Source organism: Anabrus simplex, chromosome 1 (genome assembly GCF_040414725.1).
Source record: "Anabrus simplex isolate iqAnaSimp1 chromosome 1, ASM4041472v1, whole genome shotgun sequence".
Classification (NCBI taxonomy): domain Eukaryota; kingdom Metazoa; phylum Arthropoda; class Insecta; order Orthoptera; family Tettigoniidae; genus Anabrus; species Anabrus simplex.
In genome coordinates, this window is record NC_090265.1 from 792,331,579 (window position 1) to 792,357,012 (window position 25,434).

Here is a 25,434-nt window from a genome sequence, read left to right on the forward strand (position 1 = left end):
GAACAGTAAAATCAACTATTCTCACCTCCTTTTACACCCCACCGCCGTTAAGTTTATTTACCCCCTCCCCCAAAAAAACTGAAAGGCATGTTTCTTTATGTTTAAAGGAGATTCCAAACACCAATGTTCACGCCGATTACCTTCAGTTTTGAGATATAAGTATCTCCATAAAAATAATTCACTTTTTTTTCACTTACTTTCACACTCTCCCCCCCCCCCCCCCTTAAGTGAATTTTTCGGCAAAAACCTTGTTTCTTTAATAGTAAAGGATCTTCTAAATACCAATTATCACGACCCTAACTTCCTCAGTTTTTGATTTGTGTGACCTCACGAAAGGAATTCAAGTCTTTTTCAATCCCACCCCCCAAGATGAATCCCCCCCCCCTCCCAAAACAATGCGTTCTTCTTTGTTTCTAAAGGAGATCCAAATACCAATTTTCACGTCTGTAACAACTTTAGTTTTCATTAGACGTAAGTATTCTCATACAATTAAGTTAATTAACTTTTCAATTCTTTCACCTCCGCCCCCCCCCCCCCCTTCATTGGATTTTTCGAGAATACGTGTTTCTTTACTTTTAAAGCAGAATCCAAATATCAAATTTCACGTCTGTAACATCTTCATTTTTGAGATATCATTAGCTTCATTAAAATAATTCAACACCATTTTCAGTCACTTTACCCCCCCTCCAGCCAAGTGGTATTTCGGAAAACTAAATATACACGTTTCTTGACTTTTAATAGAGATAAAAATACCATTTTTCACTTCTGTAACATGTTAAGTTTTTGAGATATACTGTAGAAATTCTCATTTTAAAATTTAACCCCATTTTTACTGTAGTTCCCCTTAATTGGAGTTTCCAAAAACAAATCACCTATGTTTCTTTACATTTACAGGAGATTCTAAATACCACGTTTTACGTCTGTAACATTTTACGTTTCTCAGGTATTCTGTAGATACCGTCTTTCAAAAATTTCACCCCAATTTGTCACTCCTGTTTAACCGCCAGTAATTGAATTTTCCAAAAACAAAAAAATACATGTTACTTTATTTTTAAAGTAGATCCCATGTACAAATGTTCAGTTCTGTAATATCTTCAGTTTCTGAGATATATGTATCCTAATTAATGGCATTCCACCCATTATTCACCCTTGTACACCCCTCCTATTGGGATTTTCCGAAAACAAAAAATACATGTTCCTTTATTTTTAAAGGAGATTCTAAATACCAGTTTTTACATCTGTAAACTTTTCAAGTTTTAAGATGTAGATACACTCATTTTAAAAATTCGCCCCCCTTTTCATCCCCCATATTTGGATTTTCCAAAAACGAAAAAATACCTGTTTCTTTATTTTTAAAGTAGATCCCAAATACCAATTTTCAGGTCTGTAATATCTTCAGGTTCTGAAATAAAAGTAGCCTCATTAAAGGCATTCAACCCCTTTTTCACCCTTTTTCAGCCTTGCTATTGGGATTTTCCGAAAACAAAACAATACGTGTTTCTTTATTTTTAAAGGAGATTCTAAATACTAATTTTTACATCTATAAACTTTAAAAGTTTTGAGATATAGATACACTCATTTTAAAAATTCACCCCCTTTTCAACCCCCCATTAATTGGATTTTCCAAAAACAAAAAATACGTGTTTCTTTACTTTTAAAGGAGATTCCAAACACCAATTTTCAGGTCTGTAATATCTTCAGTTATTGAGATATAAGTATCCTCATTAAAGGCATTCAACCCACTTTTCACCCCTCCTATTGGGATTTTCCGAAAACAAAAAATACGTGTTTCTTTATTTTTAATGAAAATTCTAAATACCAACTTTTACATTTGTAAACTTTCAAAGTTTTGAGATATAGATACACTCATTTTAAAAATTCACCCCCTTTTCACCCTCCCATTAATTGGATTTTCCAAAAATAAAAAATACGTGTTTCTTTATTTTTAAAAGAGATCAAAAGTACAAATTTTCAGGTCTGTAATATGTTCAGTTTCTGAGATATAAGTACCGGTATCCTGATTGAAGGCATTTAACCCCTTTATCACCCTTTTTCACCCCTCCTATTGGGATTTTCTGAAAACAAAAAAATACGTGTTTCCTCATTTTTAAAGAAGATTCTAAATACTAATTTTTACATCTGTAAACTATTAAAGTTTTGAGATATAGATACAATCATTTTAAAATTTTGCCCCCCTTTTTACCCCCTTAGCAATGGAATATCCAAAAATCCTCTCTTAGCGAGCACCTACATCTTAATATGAATGTATCCCCAAAATTTCATTTCATTATGTCCAGTAGTTTTGGCTCGGCGATGATGAATCAGTCAGTCAGTCAGTCAGTCAGTCAGTCAGTCAGTCAGTCAGGACAAGTTATTTTATATATATATATATATATATATATGTATGTATGTATGTATGTATGTATGTATGTATTGAATAGGTGATAAAACAAACCTTTTAGCATCCTACAAACTGGATACTGGCCGCACTTAAGCGATTGCAGCTATCGAGCTCGGTACGCCAAATGTTAAACCATCATTTACTTTTACTAAGCTAACATCACAAGCCAAAGATTTTCAACCTGTTTTTTCTTTCTTCTTTTAATTTTAAGACATTACCTCCGAATAAGGTCTAAATCAACCATTCTCATATCGCCTGATTACTAACATTCTGAAAAATGTAATATATTAAAAACTCAAATTTAGGCAACTGCTACTAACCCTATACCAAGTTCCCTTGACACAACCCTTATCAACAACTAACGGCTGTTATTGTTGTCATTCACAATGCACCAAAAGTGTTTATTCGACCTTTCTTTTCAACTGCGCCTACTTTAATCTTGCAAACAATTTAAGACACTCCAATCACGTTTTATGCCAAAGTTAAATCGCCAGTAACGTACTGCAAGCCAAAATTCTTAAACCTAAGACTTCAACTAGATAGTTTTTCCAATTATTACGACTTTACTTCTGAATAAGGTCTCATTTAACATTCTCCCAAAATTGCTGGAATATTTTTTTCTAACATTCCCAACAATGTAATATTTAAATTTTCAAATCAGACCACTGCTACTAAGTACTGTATATGTACCTTTTCCGCAACTAGCAATCAACAGCCAGCAGCTGATATTGTTGTTACACTGATTAATACTAAATATTGTATTCTTTTTCCTGTGACTGCTCCTATTGTAAGTATGTTAATATTAAACTTAGTAATTATATTTCCTAACATTCCAATAATGTAATATTTAAATTTTCAAATCAGACCACTGCTGCTAAGCACTGTATTTGTACCTTTGTCACAACTAGTAATGGAATGTCGTATGGCTTTTAGTGCCGGGATATACCAGGACGAGTTCAGCTCGCCAGGTGCAGGTCTTTCTATTTGACTCCCGTAGGCGACCTGCGCGTCATGATGAGGATGAAATGAAGACAACACATACACCCAGCCCCCGTGCCATAGGAATTAACCAATTAAGGTTTAAATCCCCGACCCAGCCGGGAATCGAACCCGGGACCCTCTGAACCGAAGGCCAGTATGCTGACTATTCAGCTAACGAGTCGGACGTCACAACTAGTAATCAACAGCCAACGGCTGTTATTATTGTTATACACATTAATACCCAATATTGTGTTCGTTTTCCTTTCACGCCAAGTTAAATCACCAATTACTTATTGCAAGCCATAATTCTCGAGCCTAAGACTTCAACCAGATAGTTTTTCCACTCATTACGACTTTACCTCGTTAAGTCTCATTTAACATTCTCTCAAATTACTAGAATATTTTTCCTAACATTCTAAATAATGTAATATTTAAATTTTCAAATCAGACCACTGCTACTAAGCACTGTAAATGTTCCTTACACAACTAGTAATCAACAGCCAACAGCTGATATTGTTATACACATTAATACCGAATATTGTATTCTTTTCCTTCGATATGATATAGTTTTCTCACTATGCGCATTTGCGAGCTCTCTTGTAGATATTCGAAGGCGATGTTGGAGTTGATTAGTAATACCTGTCGACTGCTGTTCTTTAAAGAAAATTCAAAATGAAAGAGAATAACAATACATGCGTAAATAATGAGGCCAATAGGAGTTGTTAAACTTGCAGGATGCTAATTAATTTATTATTTAACCACCTATTCAATAATACATTCAAATTTTATACAATTAGGAACTGATCATTGTTACCTGATGAATGTGAGACATGTTTCGCCTTTCATAGAAGGCATCATCAGTCACTGTACCTCCTCAAGGTTAAATCAGGCACCTGATTTAAAGTCTTAATTTTAACGAGTTAACAACAGTTATCGGACACGTTATTTATGCATTCATTATGAAATATGTCCTCTTTCATTTCGAATTTTCGTTACAGAACAGCAGTTGCCAGGTATTACTAATCGACTCCGACATTGCCTTCGAATGTCAATGAGAGAACTCGCTAGGGGAAATAGTGAGGAAACGATACCGAAGGTAATCGATCACATGCAGGATAATTGCTGGGGTGCATAAATACCGGTAACTGAAAAAATCGTGCGCGCTTAATCACTCATAATAACAGATGTGTCAGTCATAGGGCTCTCGCTGTAACCATAGGATGATATACAGTTTAATATAGGAATTTTGAAGGGACAGCAAAAAATTGCCGTTATAACGGGTTTCTCGTTATATGCTGTACTTGCTATAGCGGACTTCTACTGTATATATTTAAAAGAGTAGAGGAGTTTAAATTCCTTGCTGTGTTAATCGATGAGTAAAACCAAAGGCAACAGGAACACCAAGCTAGAATTAAGAATGCAAATAAGGCATTTTACTCTATGAGCCCTATATTAGGCTCCAAGTTTTTAACGAGAAATGCAAAAATGATTATTACAATACAATCATTCGACCAGTACTTCTGTACGGTTCCGAGACATGGAGTACGGTATAACCAAGAAAGAGCAGCAGCAGTTGCAAGTCTTTGAGAATAAAGTTTATAGAAAAATATTTGGCCCATGGTTCAGTCTTATCTCTCAAAGCTGGCAGAAAAGATCTAATTATGAGATTTACGCCCTCTCTCAACAACACGCTATAATGGGTATGATAGAATCCAACAGACTGCGCTGGGCTGGACATGTACTGAGGATGCAGGATAACAGAGCACCAATAGATCTATACGAGGGATCTCTTAATGGAAAAAGACCTTCAGGAAGACTGTGAAGCACCTGGAAGAAGGAGATCAACAAGGTATGCCGGACCTTCCAAATTGATAACTGGGAAGAGCACGCTCAAGACCGAAAAGGATGGAATTGTGAGATCGGCACAGGAACTTCACGTCCCTCAGAAGCCTACAGTGTGAGTGAATGAGTGAAGGGAGTCTATCCATCTCAATACTGACCACCCTCGTCTCCAAGACGCCTCCACCTTCCCAAGCATAAGAGTATCTTCCAATGAATCAGTGCATCTCATAATGTGTCCGAACTATGACAGCTGTAATCTTGTAATGAATACCTCAAGATACAGATCTGGTTTGATCATTTGAATTACCCCCCACCCCCATCCCTTTTTTTTTTTTTAATGATACTTGTTCATGGCGTCGACCTCTGCAGATCTTTTGCCACTACTTTCACCATATGATAGGAACCTGCGAGTAAGTGTGATTGCAGAAGTGTAGAGTGTTGAATGTGAGGAAAGCAACGTTAAGGACGACACAAACACCCTTTCCCCAGGCTAGGGATATTAACCATTTACAATTTTAAAAACCCTGACCCGGCCGGGAATCGAACCCAGGGCCGCCGGGTGACAGGCGGACGCATTGTCCCTTACACTGCGGGGCTGGAGTGAATGACCCTTGCATTTGTCTTCTTGATTGTCCAAGGGATACGCAATATTCTTCGGCAACTCCAGAGCTCAAATGCATTAATATGCTTTCCATCTGGCTGTATTATAACCCAACTTTCACAACCATAATATAGCTATTGGAAAGACTAATGCCTTAATCATTCTGACTTTAGTATGCCAAAAAAATGGTGTATGGCTTTTAGTACCGGAAAGTGTCAGAGGATTTTGGCTCGCTAGGTGCCGGTCTTTTGATTTGACGCCCATAGCTGACCTGCGCGTTGTGATGGGGATGAAATTATGGTGAAGACGACACATACACCCAGTCCCCGTGCCAGGGGAATTAACCAATTGTGGTTAAAATTCCTGACCCTGCCGGGAATCAAACCCAGGCCCCCTGTGACCAAAGGCCAGCACGCTAACCATTTAGCCATGGAGCCGGACTATGAAGACAAGATTTTTTTTTTTTTTTAGTATGCAGAGGTACATATAAATACTTGAAGATCTTATCAGGCCTACGAATGCTGCTTTTCTAAAGGCAAGTCTTCAGCAGATTTCCGGAACTTTTTGAGCCACTTCTACTGGGAGTTGATCCCAACAGACAGAAACTATTTACCTCTTTGAGTACTTCAATATTTATCATAATGTTTGATGGTAAACCTGTTGTGATGATTTTGATCTTGTTAATATTCAGGTACAGGCCCATGTTCTCTAACTTTCATTATGATGTCAACCAGAATTGAAATGTTGACCTGGGAATCCTGTACAGTCTGGATGCTGTTTTAAATGAGATACCTTTCTTCACTTCTTCGAGTAGCCCACCTGATGGCCATGATTGTTAAGGTATTGTAGTATTTATGGTCTGACACCGTGGTTAGCCAGTTCGAGTCCCATTGGTTGAAAAAGTTTCACCATCACAGTGTTGGCAGACAGGATAGGGGAGGTGGCGGTATACAATTTCTAATCACTAGATTGCGTGCCAAAATACTGGATTCAGTTCCAAACCTCTCCACAGTGTTCATATGGAGTGAGAGCATATGACATTTTGATGGTGATTAGTCCGTCAGATGGAGACGTAACACTTTGAGCAGACCCCTTGGTGTTATTCGACAGGAGTAGGCTACATGCCAACACTGGTTTTATCTTCTCCCTATTTCATTATCATCATCCCAAATCCAGGCATGCAGGATTTTTTGTTAAGAAGGAAGCAAAACTTTTCCTTGTCAATTTGGTTAAATTTAAAAGCTTTTCAGTCTGTCAAACACATTATTTCCATCAAAACACAATGCACTTGTTGTGGTGCCCCCACCTTTGTTTTGAACACAGCGCGCTACTCAGCGAGCCTTCCAGAAACGCTGCGTGTTCCTGAAAGGGAATATACGGAGCAGTGATGTCATCCCGCTAGTGGCCTATATATAGCCATCCAGGTGGAGAGCGAACAGAGGGTGTATGCTGGCAATCCAGCGACTAGCTACATCGCAAGTCAGGCACGGAGGGTTTCCCCTCTTTAAAAGGTGCACCAAACAGCTGGACTGAAGTCTAGGCGAGAGGTTTCACATCAGGACAAACCCGTTAGCCTCACTTACTCTTAATTTCAATATTGTACTCTATTTAGATTTCGTCCTTTCTGGCCAGCCCTTGTATTTTGATTGTAATATTCATGTATTTTTGGCTGTGTCCTTTCTCACTCTCAGGATATATATTCTAGGCAACAGCCTTCAGAAACTTTTATTTGCATAGCGTTCTGCCAACGTAAAGAATTTGTAACTATTAGGTTAGGCAGTTTATTAATGATTTCTGTAATAGATCAACCAGCTCATGCATGTTATTACAGTAGAAGTCTGCAATAGCGAGTACAGCATATAGTGAGAACTCCATTATAACGACAGTTTTTTTTCTGTTCCTTCAAAATTCCTGTATTAAACTGTGTATTATCCTTCGGTAACAGCAAGAACCCAATCACTGACGCATCCATTGTTACGAGCGATTAAGCATGCATAATTTTTTCCATTATCAGTATTTATGCACTCCAGTGATTATATTGAATGTGATTGATCATCTTCGATATAGATTTTTCGCTATGTGCGTTAGCGAGCTCTCTCGTCTACATTTGAACTCGAAGGCAATATCAGAGTAATACTCGTCGACTGGTGTTCTATAAGCAAAATTCGATGAAAGAGAACATGTTTTTTGTAATAAATGCGTAGATAACATGGCCAGTAGCAGTAGTTAACTAATTAGAAATAAAGGCTAAGGCAAATGATCGCTTAATTTTAAAACTATGTTCTGAAATTAAGCAAGAATATGATAAACCTCAAGATACGACGCAGAGTGGATGATTGTTTTTGGAGGTTAGTTTATTCAGTAAAACCTCGTTAGATATTTCTGCAGGGGACAAGGAAAGATAATGTGTTAAGCGAGAAAATGTACTGTTGAATACACAAATAAAAACTATCTAACACGAATGTATAAACATGTTATATGTTTCTTTCCGACATGCGTGCATTTTACATTGTGTATGTACGGGTACAGAGAAAGATATAGGCTATCTACTGTTTCTCAAGATGTGATGAGAGTATTAAAAGGCGTGAAAAAGATGAGAGATAATATGAAAACCTAACCCACTGGAGCTTATTAAAAAACAGTGTGTAAAATACCTGATAACAAATATAAAAATATTTGCAGTGGGGCGCCATAATATACCACCACACCGGGCGAGTTGGCCATGCGGTTAAGGGCGCGCAGCTGTGAGCTCGCATCCGGGAGACAATGGGTTCGAACCCCACTGTCGGCAGCCCTGAAGATGGTTTTCTGTGGTTTCCCATTTTCACACCAGGCAAATGCTGGGGCTGTACCTTAATTAAGGCCACGGCCGCTTCCTTCCCATTCCTAAGCCTTTCCTGTCCCATCGTCACCATACGACCTATCTGTGTCGGTGCGACGTAAAGCAAATAGCAAAAAAATATATATATATATATATATATCATCGCATTATTTCAGATCACACTCTTCTACCATGAATTATTTGGCAATTGAACTTGGCTACGTGCGAGAAAAATGACCTTGACCATCATCTCGAATACGATAACACTTCGATCGACTCGAGTCGAAACTCGACGGTGCGAGTTTCAACATACGCATCCCCGTTGAAAGATGCATATGCCTGACCACTTCCTGGATTTGTCGTCGTTAATAAACGATTTCACGATTTTTTCAGTATCTATAACGGGGCCACCACAAGACAAATATGCACCATACCAGTCAGTTTCACACGATTATGTTCCTAATCCTTACTTAGTCTATCATGCAACAAATATTTGCTACCCTTCACTGCATCACTCAACACAGAAGACATTTCTAACTTCTGAATGGAATGCAAAATATAAACACAAACAGGTCTACTGGCTTATTCAGCAATATCAACGAAGACCGAAGAGCAAAACTGAACTTTCCTGAGGCTAATGACTTGCTTCCTGAAGCTATAATTTACTCTTTAAAGTTCCGGAAACCAAGGCTGTTTCTCGTTTTCGTGTAACTTTCCCTGACCTGCCTCCTGTGGGGAGGGCTCTAATCTGTGTTGGGAATCACGTTCCTTTCAGAAGGGATGAAAAAGAACAGTTTCTTGGCTGGGAAAATTGTGATCGTACTGAGCAATAATAATGAATTGTGTGATGTGGTTGATGAGGTATTTTTAAATAGATTTAATACCAAGTAAATCGGGACTTCAAATTTACGACGTACTAAGCAAGAAATTGGCTTAATGAGGAAGGCGCTAAATGAGGTTACACTGTATTTTCTCGCGTCTGGTTAAATTTCGGAAAGGCTATTCTCGAATAATTTATAGTGAAAGGGCTATCATTACTCCACTTGTATTTGAAATATATTTTCATGATTCATAGGAGGTTTAGTTAGGTTAGGTGACTCTGTTTGAATAAGAAAACTGAAAAGTTTGCCACAGAAACCACTGGAGTGGTACTACTCCAATTCTTCAGAAACCGAGCTCGATAGCTGCAGTCGCTTAAGTGCGGCCAGTGTCCGGTATTCGGGAGATAGTAGGTTCGAACCCCACTGTCGGCAGCCCTGAAAATGGTTTTCCGTGGTTTCCCATTTTCACACCAGGTAAATGCTGGGGCTGTACCTTAATTAAGGCCACAGCCGCTTCCTTCCCACTCCTAGCCCTTCCCTGTCCCATCGTCGCCATAAGACCTATCTGTGTCGGTGCGACGTAAAGCAACTAGCAAAAAAAAGAATTCTTCCGAATGAAATTGAACATCCAGTTCACGCTGTCGCGGAATTTGAAAAATAACTTACAAGTAGGCTGCAGTATGAAAATCTGCGAAAACTCAAGTTTTAAACAAACATTGCCATTACATACAGACTGTAATGTCTGTGGGGTTTTTCCCAACTTCTACGAAAATATTGGATATAATGACAATCCGCTATGGCGAGTAAATTTTTTGCTGTTATGAATTCTCGCTATAATGGACTTCTAGTGTACTTAAATGTACATATTCAGGTAGCATTGTGATTCGACAGTAGAAACTATTTAAAGAGGTGTTTTTTTGTTGTTTAAGTCTGGGCAAAGACAGCAAGAATAATTATTGTACATAGTGAAAAGTGTTCACAAATAAACGATTTGCTTTGTGTTGTGCATATCATCTCTTATGTATACAACAGCACTGGCTGGCAAGCGTGGCAAGACTGAAAGTTTAAATCCACAACCTCATAATGTCAGGTGTTCTAAGCGCATTCCACATTTCAGTGTTACTAGCTCCACATACAAAGTTCACCAAACCCTATCAACTGAGGATTATGGAGCCAAGCACACAAGAAAACTTGCATGTGTAGTATGTATGGTTATAAAGATTGTTCAGTGAGATGACGGATTGCCTAAAAGGGTCCCGTTGTTGTGAATGTCTGTAATAAATTATACATTTCTGTATAATTATGTCGCTTCATGAATTTACCGAGCTCAGAACACTTTAAGCAAGCCTCGGACCTATGGGCGTAATGGAGTCCCACTCCCATTTGACAGGCGAGGGACTCCTTGGAAACAACTTGGCGAACGAAATGGAATTCGATGGGGAGCTATCAATATTAATGGGGCTTATGGAAGAAAGAAGGTAGAACTTGCTGAGTCAGCAAAGAGGATGCATCTGGATGTGCTAGGAGTAAGTGATATTCGGGTAAGGGGAGATAAGGAGGAAGAGATAGGAGATTATAAATTGTACTTGACGGGTGTTAGAAAGGGAAGGGCAGAGTCTGGGGTAGGGCTCTTTATCAGGAATACCATTGCACGCAACATAGTTTCTGTTAGGCACGTAAGTGAGCGAATGATGTGGGTAGATTTGTCAGTGGGAGGAATTAGGACAAGAATTGTGTCCGTGTATTCACCATGTGAGGGTGCAGATGAGGATGAAGTTGACAAGTTTTATGAAGCATTGAGTGACATCGTGTTCAGGGTCAACAGCAAGGATAGAATAGTGCTAATGGGCGATTTCAATGCGAGAGTTGGGAATAGAACTGAAGGATACGAAAGGGTGATTGGTAAATGTGGGGAAGATATGGAAGCTAATGGGAATGGGAAGCGTTTGCTGGACTTCTGTGCTAGTATGGGTTTAGCTGTTACGAATACATTCTTCAAGCATAAGGCTATTCACCGCTACACATGGGAGGCTAGGGGTACCAGATCCATAATAGACTATATCTTAACAGACTTTGAATTCAGGAAATCTTTTAGGAATGTACGAGTTTTTCGGGGGTTTTTCGATGATACAGACCATTATCTGATCTGTAGTGAACTAAGTATCTCTAGGCCTAGGGTAGAGAAAGTGAAATCTGTCTGCAAATGAATAAGGGTAGAAAATCTCCAGGACGAGGAAATTAGACAGAAGTACGTGGATATGATTAGTGAGAAGTTTCGAACAGTAGACAGTAAGTAGGTTCAGGATATAGAGAGTGAATGGGTGGCATACAGGGATGCTGTAGTAGAAACAGCAAGGGAATGCCTAGGAACAACTGTGTGTAAAGATGGGAAAAGGCGAACATCTTGGTGGAATGAGGAAGTGAGAGCAGCCTGTAAACGTAAAAAGAAGGCTTATCAGAAATGGCTCCAAACAAGGGCCGAGGCAGACAGGGATTTGTACGTAGATGAAAGAAACAGAGCGAAACAAATAGTTGTTGAATCCAAAAAGAAGTCATGGGAAGATTTTGGTAATAACCTGGAAAGGCTAGGTCAAGCAGCAGGGAAACCTTTCTGGACAGTAATAAAGAATCTTAGGAAGGGAGGGAAAAAGGAAATGAACAGTGTTTTGAGTAATTCAGGTGAACTCATAACAGATCCCAGGGAATCACTGGAGAGGTGGAGGGAATATTTTGAACATCTTCTCAATGTAAAAGGAAATCATCATGGTGGTGTTGCAAACAGTCAAGCTCATGGGGAGGAGGAAAATGATGTTGGTGAAATTATGCTTGAGGAAGTGGAAAGGATAGTAAATAAACTCCATTGTCATAAGGCAGCAGGAATAGATGAAATTAGACCTGAAATGGTGAAGTATAGTGGGAAGGCAGGGATGAAATGGCTTCATAGAGTAGTGAAATTAGCGTGGAGTGTTGGTAAGGTACCTTCAGATTGGACAGAAGCAGTAATTGCACCTATCTATAAGCAAGGGAACAGGAAGGATTGCAACAACTATCGAGGTATCTCATTGATTAGTATACCAGGCAAAGTATTCACAGGCATCTTGGAAGGGAGGGTGCGATCAGTCGTTGAGAGGAAGTTGGATGAAAACCAGTGTGGTTTCAGACCACAGAGAGGCTGTCAGGATCAGATTTTCAGTATGCGCCAGGTAATTGAAAAATGCTACGAGAGGAATAGGCAGTTGTGTTTATGTTTCGTAGATTTAGAGAAAGCATATGACAGGGTACCGAGGGAAAAGATGTTCGCTATACTGGGGGACTATGGAATTAAAGGTAGATTATTAAATTCAATCAAAGGCATTTATGTTGACAATTGGGCTTCAGTGAGAATTGATGGTAGAATGAGTTCTTGGTTCAGGGTACTTACAGGAGTTAGACAAGGCTGTAATCTTTCACCTTTGCTGTTTGTAGTTTACATGGATCATATGCTGAAAGGTATAAAATGGCAGGGAGGGATTCAGTTAGGTGGAAATGTAGTAAGCAGCCTGACCTATGCTGACGACTTGGTCTTAATGGCAGACTGTGCCGAAAGCCTGCAGTCTAACATCTGGGAACTTGAAAATAGGTGCAATGAGTATGGTATGAAAATTAGCCTCTCGAAGACTAAATTGATGTCAGTAGGTAAGAAATCCAACAGAATTGAATGTCAGATTGGTGATACAAAGCTAGAACAGGTCGATAATTTCAAGTATTTAGGTTGTGTGTTTTCCCAGGATGGTAATATAGTAAGTGAGATTGAATCAAGGTGTAGTAAAGCTAATGCAGTGAGCTCGCAGTTGCGATCAGCAGTATTCTGTAAGAAGGAAGTCAGCTCCCAGACGAAACTATCTTTACATCGGTCTGTTTTCAGACCAACTTTGCTTTATGGGAGCGAAAGCTGGGTGGACTCAGGATATCTTATTCATAAGTTAGAAGTAACAGACATGAAAGTAGCGAGAATGATTGCTGGTACAAACAGGTGGGAACAATGGCAGGAGGGAACTCGAAATGAGGAGATAAAGGCTAATTTAGGAATGAACTCGATGGATGAAGCTGTACGCATAAACCGGCTTCGGTGGTGGGGTCATGTGAGGCGAATGGAGGAGGATAGGTTACCCAGGAGAATAATGGACTCTGTTATGGAGGGTAAGAGAAGTAGAGGGAAACCAAGACGACGATGGTTAGACTCTGTTTCTAACGATTTAAAGATAAGAGGTATAGAACTAAATGAGGCGACAACACTAGTTGCAAATCGAGGATTGTGGCGATGTTTAGTAAATTCTCAGAGGCTTGCAGACTGAACGCTGAAAGGCATAACAGTCTATAATGATAATGTATGTATTGATGGTTATGAATTTCATGTTTTTGGTCCGTATTGAACAATATATAAGTAATAATAATAATAATAACTTAAATGTTTCCACCTTTTCAATACAATATATTCACAAAATTACAAAATTATACGGTTATAGGATTTCGCCACAAATGATCTTTGCTCCAATACGGCTGATGATGACCCCTAGATGGGTCGAAACTAGTACCGTATAATTTTGTAATTTTGTGAATATATTGTATTGAAAAGGTGGAAACATTTAAGTTATTATTATTATTATTATTACTTAATGTATGTATGTATGTATGTTAAAGATTCTTACTATGAAATTACTCTTTTCTGTGTTACAGGCGTCCTAATGTAATGAAGCAAAAGAATGCCTTCCCTCCAAATTTCATTCACTCCCTGGACTCAAGTCACATGATGCTGACATCCTTGTTCTGTGAAAGGGAGGGAATCTCCTTTGTTTCGGTGCACGATTGTTACTGGACTCACCCCAGCACCGTTGACATAATGAATAAGGTGTGTTTCTTGTGTGCCTTAATGTTAAGAAGCTAATTAGCATTTTAATATGTCTGAGAAGTACTACTGCATTCTAGTTGTTCATTTTATTTTTTTATTTTGTATATACAGCCACTCACATAAATAACGTACGTGCATGCCATTTGAGGACAGTAGCACCGATACCATAAAGAAGTTAATTCCAAACAATTAATAGTATGTTTTATTTGCCATCTGAATATCTGAGAACATAATGTATAGCACTCTAAGCACTAGCTTTTGGAACAAATTTTAAAAAGTCACATTGCAAAAGTATTCATCCACAGAAAGAACTCGAGGAATGTCCAGTCATTTCATAAGTATCAGTAGCGCCTCAAATGTCCTTTGGAATTATAGAATCTTTGTAATCTTAAAGGCGTTTTGCCATGGATGTCACCAGTCTTTCTCTTCTGGGCCTATTTTGTGCCATTCTTCTATGAAGTATTGCTTCAGACCTTTATTTGCTCAGTTTACATTTCAATTATGCCTATGAATGCTCTATGGGGTTCAAGTCTGGGGACTGGGGTGGTGTCTGCAGCACTACTGCACATGAGGTGTATTTTTGAGTAGCCATTCTCGAACAACACAAAGTGTCATCTTCTTGCTGGAAGAAGTACCCACCATCAAAACCCAATTTTGCTATGCTAGATGTTAAGTGGAATCTAAATTATACCGACAAAGCAATCAAGGATGCTCTTTGTATTATGTGAAGAAAAATGGCACAATCAGATTGGAGGAGAACATTTCTTGTTTTGAGAAAATTAGGTTACTACTTGCCGCGTTTGATACTATAGTCGTCTGCCTGGATGTTGGGTGGTAAGAGGTGGGAGGGGTAAGTATGGCTGGCATGCATGCACACATTTGGAGTCTCAGGACCTGACGGTAAACATCGATTCTGTCCCCGGTAACTCTTGTGAATTGAGGTGCTGTTGTGAAGTTTCAAAGTGCTAGTGAAATTGTTACACATTTACTATAATTAATAAGTACTGCATAATGAACAGTTTAATAAGGAATATGCAGGAGTTCACATTGTCTGTCACTACTAATGTTTGTAGCAACGAGTGTAGTATCTGTTACTCGTGCCGTACCTACAAGCTGCTGCGACTTTTTGTCACGCAGATAGTACCATTTAGGGTGCAGTTGTCGGTCCTTCCATACCTTCCACACCATCACATGAGAAGCGCCAACATTCCTCGTGACAGACCTCATACTGTACAATTTACGAACTTCATTAGTATAATTTACGAACTAACATTGTTTCTTAGACCTCATACTGGTTGATGGAGTATCATTTATTTCTTCTAAAGTACCCTCTTCAAACTCTGGGTTCTCTGCCAGCATCGTACATCTGAGGCACGAAGCTCCCTCCTTCACACAGTCACCTGTAAGTGGACATGAAGGTTGAATGAAGAGGTTGGCAACGATTAGTGTGCTGGATGTCATATCGGCTATTTCTTCATTGGTGTACTGAAATGGAGCCATTCTCACCAATTTAGTAGCCAATGTGTTCAAAATAAAGCGTACGCTGCTTACCGGAGCGGAAAGCGACTGTGAAAAACGGACAAGGAAACTGTGCATTCACAACGAGCATTCTCACTCTCTCTCACTCTCTCTCTCTCTCTCTCTCTCATACATCCCACTTCCCCTCCCTTCCATTCACTCCTCTGAAGCACAGCAGTGGGCAGTGGCTTGCGTTCTGGCACAACAAATACGGTGAGTTTGGCAGTTTGAATCATGTGCCTAGAAGTAACAAATTAACCTGATTTTTTTTTTAATGAAACATTTTCTCTGTCAATCCGATTATGCCTGATACAGGATTCTGTGGCTCACAGAGGAATAAGAAGCGTGTGGGTTGAATGGCTGGACAAGGAATTAAGTAGAGCAGAACTTTACACAACAAATTTTGAAATTTTATTTCTTTCCTTTCCCACCCCCTTAGTTTAAAAATTGAGAAATAGAAAATATGAATGAATAACAACAAAATTAACTCATCAGTTATAACGTCAACAAAGACAGAAGTCCGAAAATCAGGTACCAATTAACAGTCACAGAAAAGAGCCTTATTGCTCTTAACAGATACAAAATTTACAAGAGCATGATTTGCTGTGATCATTTACACTACATGGGATTCTGCACTCCAAAAATACCATAGTCCAGCCTCGCAGAGGCATCAATTTCTAATGACACACTCAAGTTCCACCCGACAACGTATTGGTTGTCCTCACATTATCTATTACCTATCTATTACTCAACAGTTATATAATTCACTGTTCCCAAAAGGAACAAACACCAGAAACAGTTACCAAATAAACAGGGGCATGATTGCCCATACTAAATGGCCTTAATGACAAAGGAAAATGGTTGCACATAATCGGCCGTAAACAACATGCAAGGAGGCAAAACACCTGCACTTCTTCTAGAAATTGTTGTGGACTTATGGCCCAAAGATACAGAGGCTAATCCAATACTAGACCAGGGTGACTAAATGAGAAACAGTAATGCCAAATAAGATTTATGAAATTTAGAGGTTTTGAAAACTTTAGTCACCCCATGTAAGGTAGAATGGGATACGGCAGAGGGTCATCACTCTCCATTCCCTTCCATTACATATTTCCCAGTAAGGAATAGAACAGAGTCCTCAGACTTGCAGAAAATTGTACATTTAAGCCACCAGATTTAGAAATTTACATTAAATAAAAGAGGTTGAAACCTTCTCCTCAAACTATCCGCAGTAGCTATCACATGTCTATGAAAATTTGCCATTACCTTGAGTCACTGGGCGTTCCTCGTGAAGGCCGCACCTCTGCCTCCCTTCAGACACGCCGCACTCACGATAACTGGAGCAATTCAGACAATACGGCCCTAAAGCACCCTGTTTTTATAGTATTTTAAGGGGAAGCTTAAAGTGCCTGCAGCGGTGTCTCGACAGTGCACTAGCCACCATTGTCTTGGAGAGGTGTGGCACTTCAACTGATGAGCCGTGAGAGACGCTGGTAACTTTGTGACTGACAAGGCCTTAAGAGCTGGAATATTTCTGTTCTAATCATTCTTTACCTTTTGCCACTGAATTATTTTTCTTTCTTCTTATGCTACGTATTGTATGTATTGTTTCAATCTACAGTAGGTGGAAAATTGAATTGTTATGTTGTACATCTCTCTTCCAGATTTGCAGGAAGCAGTTTGTTGCATTGCATTCAGAGCCTATACTGGAAGATCTGTCTTTATTTCTATCTCAGAAGTACAGTTACTCAGACAGGTAAAAGCTTTTCTCTTTTATTTTGTAATTTTTGTAGTGATTTCTTTGCATAATTTCTGAATAGCTAACGATGATTCTGTTTTTTTGTTTTGTTTATCCAGTGATTTTGCAAAAGATGGGTCTGCAACGGATATGGCCAAACTCCGATTAAATAAAATCCTAAAGAAACTACCAACAACTGGAGACTTTCAGCTGGAAAATGTTCTGGACTCTGTGTACTTTTTCAGCTAATTTTTCTATCAAGAGGAAATGTCCATCTCATGAAGTTGTTCTCACGTAATACTGTAGTGCATTTTTAAAGAAATGGTCATGTTGTATCTCCTGTTATTCTTGTGGAAACATATGTCAAAATATTGTACTGTCTGATGGTGTTGTGGGGGACGAACTAACCCATACATTCCATTTGGCTTACTATTTGAATGAGGAGCGTATTTCCTTCTTGTGTAGTATTCTTAATAAAACTTTCCACTCTCTTTTAACTCCACATGCTCCTAATGTTCTTCTCCTCTTTTTTAAATACTTTTGCAGTAACCTCCCCAATATTGCAGTATGATTTGGCGTGAGATAGTTTCATTTTCACACCATGCACATCTATTCCCTTTCCCTTCATTCTTCAAGACTTAAGAACTTTTTTCCCTCAAAACAACAATCGCTACCTCCATCTAATAGGATCTCATGAAGCCAATGTCATGTTCATATCCCCCACTTTATTTCTGCATCTTGCTGAATTCTACAGTTTAGCCCCCACTCAGTCTGTGACTTTGATTTACACATTCACTACGGTATGTACCACTGAGGGTACACCACACACACACACGTCTATCATTCTCAGAGGCCAATATGTACCATGCTTCCATACCGATTTGTTTCTCCTTGGGAGATTTAACCGAGAATTTAGTTCTTGTCACGCAGCTCCGGAAGGAGTCGCAGTGCATGGCATGACTATGTGTCATGCCTGATTGCAGTAATATAGGATGTACTGTGACAAGAAATACCTCCTGAAACTGTCGATAATGATGGGAAAACTTGATGAGTGTACAAATATCTTCAGTCTTACCAGTTGTGTTAATGACAAATTTATACTTCCGAGCAGAAATGGACTTTTTTTTTTCAGTAGACTGAAGAACCTAACAGTTAAAAATAAGCTAAATTGAATCTGAAAAGAGATGGCTTCAGATATTAGAAAATATCAACTGAACGATCATTTAAGCAGCCTTGATGACATGTTCTACCAGCAGGACTGAATTTAACTACTTCAATGCCTCCCTTTCTCAAACTTGATCAGAAAAAATTGCAGTAACTATTATTTTTACAAAATGACATTATATTTGAATATATAATGGACATGTCATGAGGATGCAGGATTCAAGACTTCTGAAACAACTAGTACAACACAATCTCGTCTCAAAAAAATACCACAACAGGATGTAAATGGATCATAGAAGTAAAAGAGGATCTGAAGGAAATAGGCCTTACAACAGAAGACACCACAAATAAGATAAAATTGAAGACAAAACTCAAGAATACAAACCTCCGCTTTACCCTTACATGAAACAAACCAACAGCATGCATATTTTCGACCGAGGAAAGGGCACGAAGATCTGAGCGTCTGAAGAAATACTGTGAGGACCGCAAAGCCTGAACAATCCCGTCAAAGAGATCTGAATGATGGACTGACTAAAGTGATCCTATGCAGTCAAAAGAAGAAGAGGAAGAAGAAGAATACAGTAGAAGACCTCCAAGGTAAAATATCAAAACATTAATAGACCTCCTATTAAATGTTCCTTTAACTGCTTATTCCCGTGCTTCCATTCATTGAAGCCAGTTGTTGCAGACTAGAATGTCCCTCCAAAAAGTTTATAAGGAGCACAAAAACAGATTGTTGGCTGCAGGAATAAACCATCTCACAATGTCTCCAATGAAAAGCTTTCCTTTAAGGAGCACTTTTGTCAGAAATCTGTTTAGAATTACAGAAATTGTCCTAATTCTGTTTCACTCCACTTTTAACATTATTCAGTACCCAAAAATAAAGGTAATCGTTTGGTTTAAAAATACCTTATCTTGGTACGAGATCGTCTTCACAATTTTCACTTATAGTTCCAAGAGCAGACCAATGAAAACGCAAATTAAAGTGGGCATTTACTCATCAAAGTTTTCTGTGCCGGTACCATCATTTTTATTTTCGTCATTGCATGGGAAGTTGTTTTCAGTTTTTGTTTGAATTCTGTGGAACTCTAATTTTGGTGTTTGAGAGAACAATTCACTTTCCCTCTCCTTCTGCTAATCTGTGATAATTTGTGCCACTTACCGTAGTCGTTAACGACCATCTATGTTGTGTACGTACACGAAAAATGCTTAATAGAACTCTCAAAAAATTAATAAAACTGACTTTCACAGACTTCTTTGGAACTCTTGGTATTATGGGTTGTCTCTAGGTGGCTTTGATTCACCGCTCACCTGACAAAGTCATCCTGATACCCGTACACAGAACTAAGGGGGCTGTGTTTCAACATTGTGCTGGTATTTATAATATTATGACAGACAGCTTTCACATATGCAGAATGATAATGTCATTATTCGTGACTTTCGCTTTTGAATACTGCGAAAGTGTGCACTTTCTAAAAACTTGTTTTCAAACTGTTAGGCCTCTTTAATTTTGTCGCCCTGGTCCCGGGCCCATGGCTAAATACAGCTCTGACTACCAGTTTCATATTTTGTACTTCTGACACTAATAAATAAATAAAATGTCAGAGTGAAACTAGAAATCAAGCCTTTAAGTATTATTAGAACAGTCAGAAGTACAAAATTGAAACATGAAAACATTAAAAGAAGGAAACATGAAATGGACACAAGTACACAAATATATGTTCATCAGGTGACTTCAAACAGTTCCCACCCAAAATTTAGCCACTTCGTGAGCACTTGAATTACCTTTAGTCAAATCACTCGTTGTACATCTGGATAGGCACAATGGACAACATAAGAGATGTTGTATATATAAGAAATAAATTGACACAATATATCAAGTAAATAATATTACTGGTACATCAGTCTTTTATTTTAATGTTATAATTATTCCTACAACATTGTCTTATGTTTTAGTTATCACATAATCTGTTTCATTTTTATTTGGCTGAATATGGCCACTAAGTGGCTGAAACTAGTCCCAAGACTGATGTAATTTATTTCTTATAATTGCACTTCAATACGGAACAAAAATGATATTATAGCTTATAAGGGATGTTGTGTTTGAAATTCTCCACAATCACATAGAACTCTCTTGGTTAAAAAAATGCCACTTATAAAAGTTGTGCCTTGTTCTTGCAACTTCAGGTCAGGGACTTCCAGATTGGCCAGTTCTCTCTTTCCCCATGGCAACTTCTGCTTTGTACTTGTTACTTGTAATGCCACGAGGAAAAAAAAAAAAGTCGGGGGATAAGGAGCTACAGTCTGCGCTATAAATAATTTTATAAGATGCCCTAATATCACAGAGTCAGGAGTAAACTAAATGGGGAGGCCTACAGAAAATTGATCAACAATAACATTACATTGACCATTGTTTGTTGTGATGTGTTTTGTGTCTTCTGCTGCCACTCATCTCCGATAGATGGGATTACTGCTGCATACCGAGTATAACAGCCTACCTGAATATTGGCGGGAAGTAGCTAGGGAGTTAGATCTCTCTCTTCTTTAGAGTGCCATTCCTCTAGTTCATAAATTTTCTGATACTACTGGTACGTAACACACTGGTTCATCATAGCATTCCAGCTATTCACTCCCTGCTCTGAGGCACTGATTAGAATGAGCAGTGTTTACAATAACGGAATAATGACAGGGAGTGTTCATGGCTGTCTGCGGCCTGGTCATTCCAGCACTGGAACTTTGGACTGTTACATCAGTAGCCTAGTACTGTTCATTAAAAGTGAGAAAATAGTTTTTCATTTGATCGAGTATTTTATATACCATTGCTTTTAATTGCAACATTCCTACTGATGTCATTGTATTGACCTATTTTGCCTTCTGTTGGGAAAACCCCAGACAGTCTTTCTGAGAATTTGGTAGTGAAGCACAGGTACATCAGCTAGTTGAACATAAAGCATAGGTAACACATTTTGTACATAGCACAGTCAGCAAGAACTGTGGTAAAAAGCCGATATTTTCACTATTCTTTTGTTTTCAAGTGGTCGTTCACATTAAACTGTTACGTGTCTTATCATTGGCATGAATTTATCCAGTGGTTACATTAATTATGTAAGACTACAAACATAGCTCTCCCTACCTTTATATCAGTGGTGTGATGCTGGCCTCTAGATCACAATATTGTGGGTTCAACCCTGGCAGAATTAGTGAGTTGAAGGGCAGAAAAGATTCCGTGTCATACATGTTGGTATGTAAAAGATCTCTGGTGACACATTCTATGTTTTTCCCATAAAACAGGTCACCCAAACGACTTTCTCTCCATCTGGTAGAACAGGGCTTCTCAAACGCCCAAAATTTCACATGTGCAACCCGAGGTGCAGAGGTTCTGTGCACAGTGTATCGATCCTACTCGGCTCTGTTCTGTTCAGACCAGCATTTTGTCTCGAGGCGACTTGGCTAAGCTTGGCTCAACTCTGCTGAGATGGTGGAGCACTGCGGAGCGAGTGAAGAAGGGGGAAACAGGCGTAGGGAAAAAGAGAGACAGAGCTATTGCTCAAAATCGAGGAGTGTGGGATCTGCACTCAGGTCAACCTAGCAAAGTCGTCTTATGCACCTTGCGCCGTGCAATGCACTGGTGCATGCACTCTCGGAGGCCCTGTGGTAGAATAAAACAATGTTAAAATTGACATCCAGTCAGCCTAAATGGTGTCAGTTCCCTGAACTAGTAATCCAAAGCATTGCCGTACTTTGTGGAATACTATATACCAGCCTGCTTCTGCTTTAATGGGGCTGCTCTCTCTTGAATTGCTTGAAGAGTGAATAACTTTCTCTGTAGCTACTGTAATCGACTGTATGACTTGAAAGGATCAAACACAAGCAAAAGCAGCTGACTGGTTTACACCACATCTCTGCTAAAAGATAGTAAAAGAAAGAAGTCATTATAGAGCAGATTGTTGTTGTTGTATCTTTATGGCTAGCCCGGATTCCAATCCTCCAACTTTCTTTTGTTGCAATATAGCAGGTGTTCCTTATCCATTTTGCTCCCAGGGTCGTGGCAAAGTGTGCATTTTTCGGATCTCAGGATGTTGATTCGTTTCAGATGAGCTGCAAGACATTCGTGGCCAGTGTTAGGTCTGAAGAAGGCTACAGCTTCTCTTCTTGGTTTTATTTTATACTGTTCCCATTTAGCATAGACATTCGTGGCCAGTGTTAAGTCTGAAGAAGGCTACAGCTTCTCTTCTTGGTTTTATTTTATACTGATCCCATTTAGCATCAATATCCTTCCATAATTTGATTTCTTAGCCGTTTCTTCATGCCTGTTCTTAATAGTATTTTTCAGAATCCTTTTTGCTAACATAAAATCAGTCTGACTGACAGGTTGTTGTAGTGTGGTATCTTTTTAGGCTAATCTGTCTGCCTCTTCATTACCTGTTATTCCAAACTTCTAACATTTCATTTTTGAACCTAGAGCTGAATCACTTACACTGCTTTCTGTGACACATTTCAGATTCACGCTATTCCCAATTACTGCTCCTCTTAAGTATGGCAATTTATGGTGTGTTTTACCCTGAAATTCTTTCAAAACTTGTAGAACTTCATAGTTTGCTTAACAACATTTGTATGAATATTGCTTTGTTGTCTGTGAATTCAAAACTATGAAGCACTGAGAACAGAACGAATATCATCCTAGCTTCTGGTTTTGACTGTCCTCCACTCAGATTGTGTGTCAAGAAGTACTATCTCTGTCGCTTCAGACACAGACCTGCCTTTCCTCCACCGAAAAGCCGTTTGCCTACCATAAACCATCAGACAGTTGTTGGTTGTAATTACATTCTTGTTTTGCTTCACTTGTCAGATATGTTGATAGAAATTAATGTGAGATAATAAATATTTTATTTACAGTACCAGTACAGTATCTTTTCTTTCTTTTTTCCTTATGTTTTATGATTTGTGGTGATACCTCTTAACCAAGTTTCTTTTGTTTTTGATGTCTTTTAATAATATCTAGTCATTTTCAGAGTTGCAGGCTATATACCTTTATCCGTGGTAGGTTGCACGGAAATTGTCTTGGTATCATTTAGACAATCTCTTAAAAAGTGAAAGAAGTTGACATTCTGACCTGTTTATCTTTTCATTTTATATGAAATTCTTCTCTAGAGGTGAAATCATTACCTTTCTTCTCCATTTTTCCATTTTTCAAGCTGCATAGTCCAGGTAGTTGGCATTTCATGGGCTGTATGTAAGAAGTATGGTTACAAATACAATCCCATTTCTTGAAATTTTGTGGAGTTAAAAAAAAACCTGTTTTATATGTTTCCTAACTGCATTCTGAGTTTTTTTTTAAAAATAGATTGTTAAGCATCTTCAGAATCATACTTATGTCAGGATTTTCATGTTATTTTTCATAGTTTAATAGAAAATTGCTATTGAAATATGAAGTTGGTTGTGTTTGTAAGGAATATAGTTGTTCAATTTTTTTTTAACAGTACCTGGACATCACAATAAGCCCCATAGCTCATAATGCCCAGACTTGCTTAAATCTATGACAGGTATCTTCAACAAAAATATAAAACTTTCATTTTTTTTTTTAAATTTTGCTTTTCTTCGCACCGACACAGATAGGTCTCATGGCGACTATGGGGCGAGAAAGGCCTAAGAATGGGAAGTACCGAGCTCGATAGCTGTAGTCGCTTAAGTGCGGCCTGTATCCAGTATTCGGGAGATAGTAGGTTCGAACCCCACTATCGGCAGCCCTGAAAATATACAATAATAAAGTTTTATTATGAATCCACCTGTTCAATACATTATAATGTTGTTACATTAAAATAACTTCATTAGTTAAAAAGTTATATATGGGACATGTTTCGCTCCCTTATAGAGCATCATCAGCCAAATCCGAATCTCAAACAATTGTTATTTACGTAACAAAGACTTAAGAACCATTAGAACACTTTTGACAAACTTAAAACTTATTCTATTCAAAAATCATAAAATATAAAATCCTTGTATACATGGCTCAATTACATGTGCTTAATAGGAACATATATTAAAATTATGGAAGAGAGAGTACTAAAATATAAAATAAATAATATATATATCATGTCCAAAATCCTAGAAAGATGTGAAGATCAATCTTAGGAGCCAATTTGTTGATCTTCTTAGTAATGAGATCTGGTAAAAAAGGTATTTATCCCTTGTGGATAAGAGTCTATAAAGATTCAAAATTTATCGTCAAATTTGATGATTGAACTTATAACAGGATAAATGTTGGTCTTCAAGAAATTTAAATGCTTGTCATGTGACCTCGGCGAATGCTGTTGGAAAGATATATTCTTATAGTTGTCAATGACCGTTCGTTGAACTAATGGATTTTATAAAGATGATTGAAAGGGACGTAAATCAACGTTTGTATTGAAAGCTGCTGCTTGGTTTATCTTGTTGAATGTCTGTAACAAGAAAAGGAATCTTGTAAGTAATCGGAATTTGTGTTGCTAGTTAAGAGTGTGTTTCTAGAAACTTCACTTAGCCCTCCAATTGCTGTTTGTCGGTTTGGTGTTGTCCGAGGTTATGTGGTGACTGTCTGTTCTGTGTCTACTCCTTGTGTTGTAAGAGTGAGGTGGTGGGGGTTGAGGGGAGGGAGTAGGGGTAGGAGGAGAAATGTTTGT

General features: G+C 38.4%; 1 protein-coding gene across 1 annotated transcript in view; it reads left to right on the forward strand.

Annotated features, from left to right (window-relative positions):
• Nucleotides 1-23,673, forward strand: part of PolrMT (mitochondrial RNA polymerase) — a 306,750-nt gene extending 283,077 nt beyond the window's left edge. Inside the window, exons 22-24 of the mRNA XM_067136262.2 lie at nt 14,184-14,355; nt 17,538-17,629; nt 17,731-23,673. Of these exons, the coding sequence (XP_066992363.2) occupies nt 14,184-14,355; nt 17,538-17,629; nt 17,731-17,860 (394 nt within the window). The 3' untranslated portion in view covers nt 17,861-23,673. The remainder of the gene's footprint in view (nt 1-14,183; nt 14,356-17,537; nt 17,630-17,730) is intronic.
• The last annotated feature ends 1,761 nt before the right edge of the window (nt 23,674-25,434 follow it).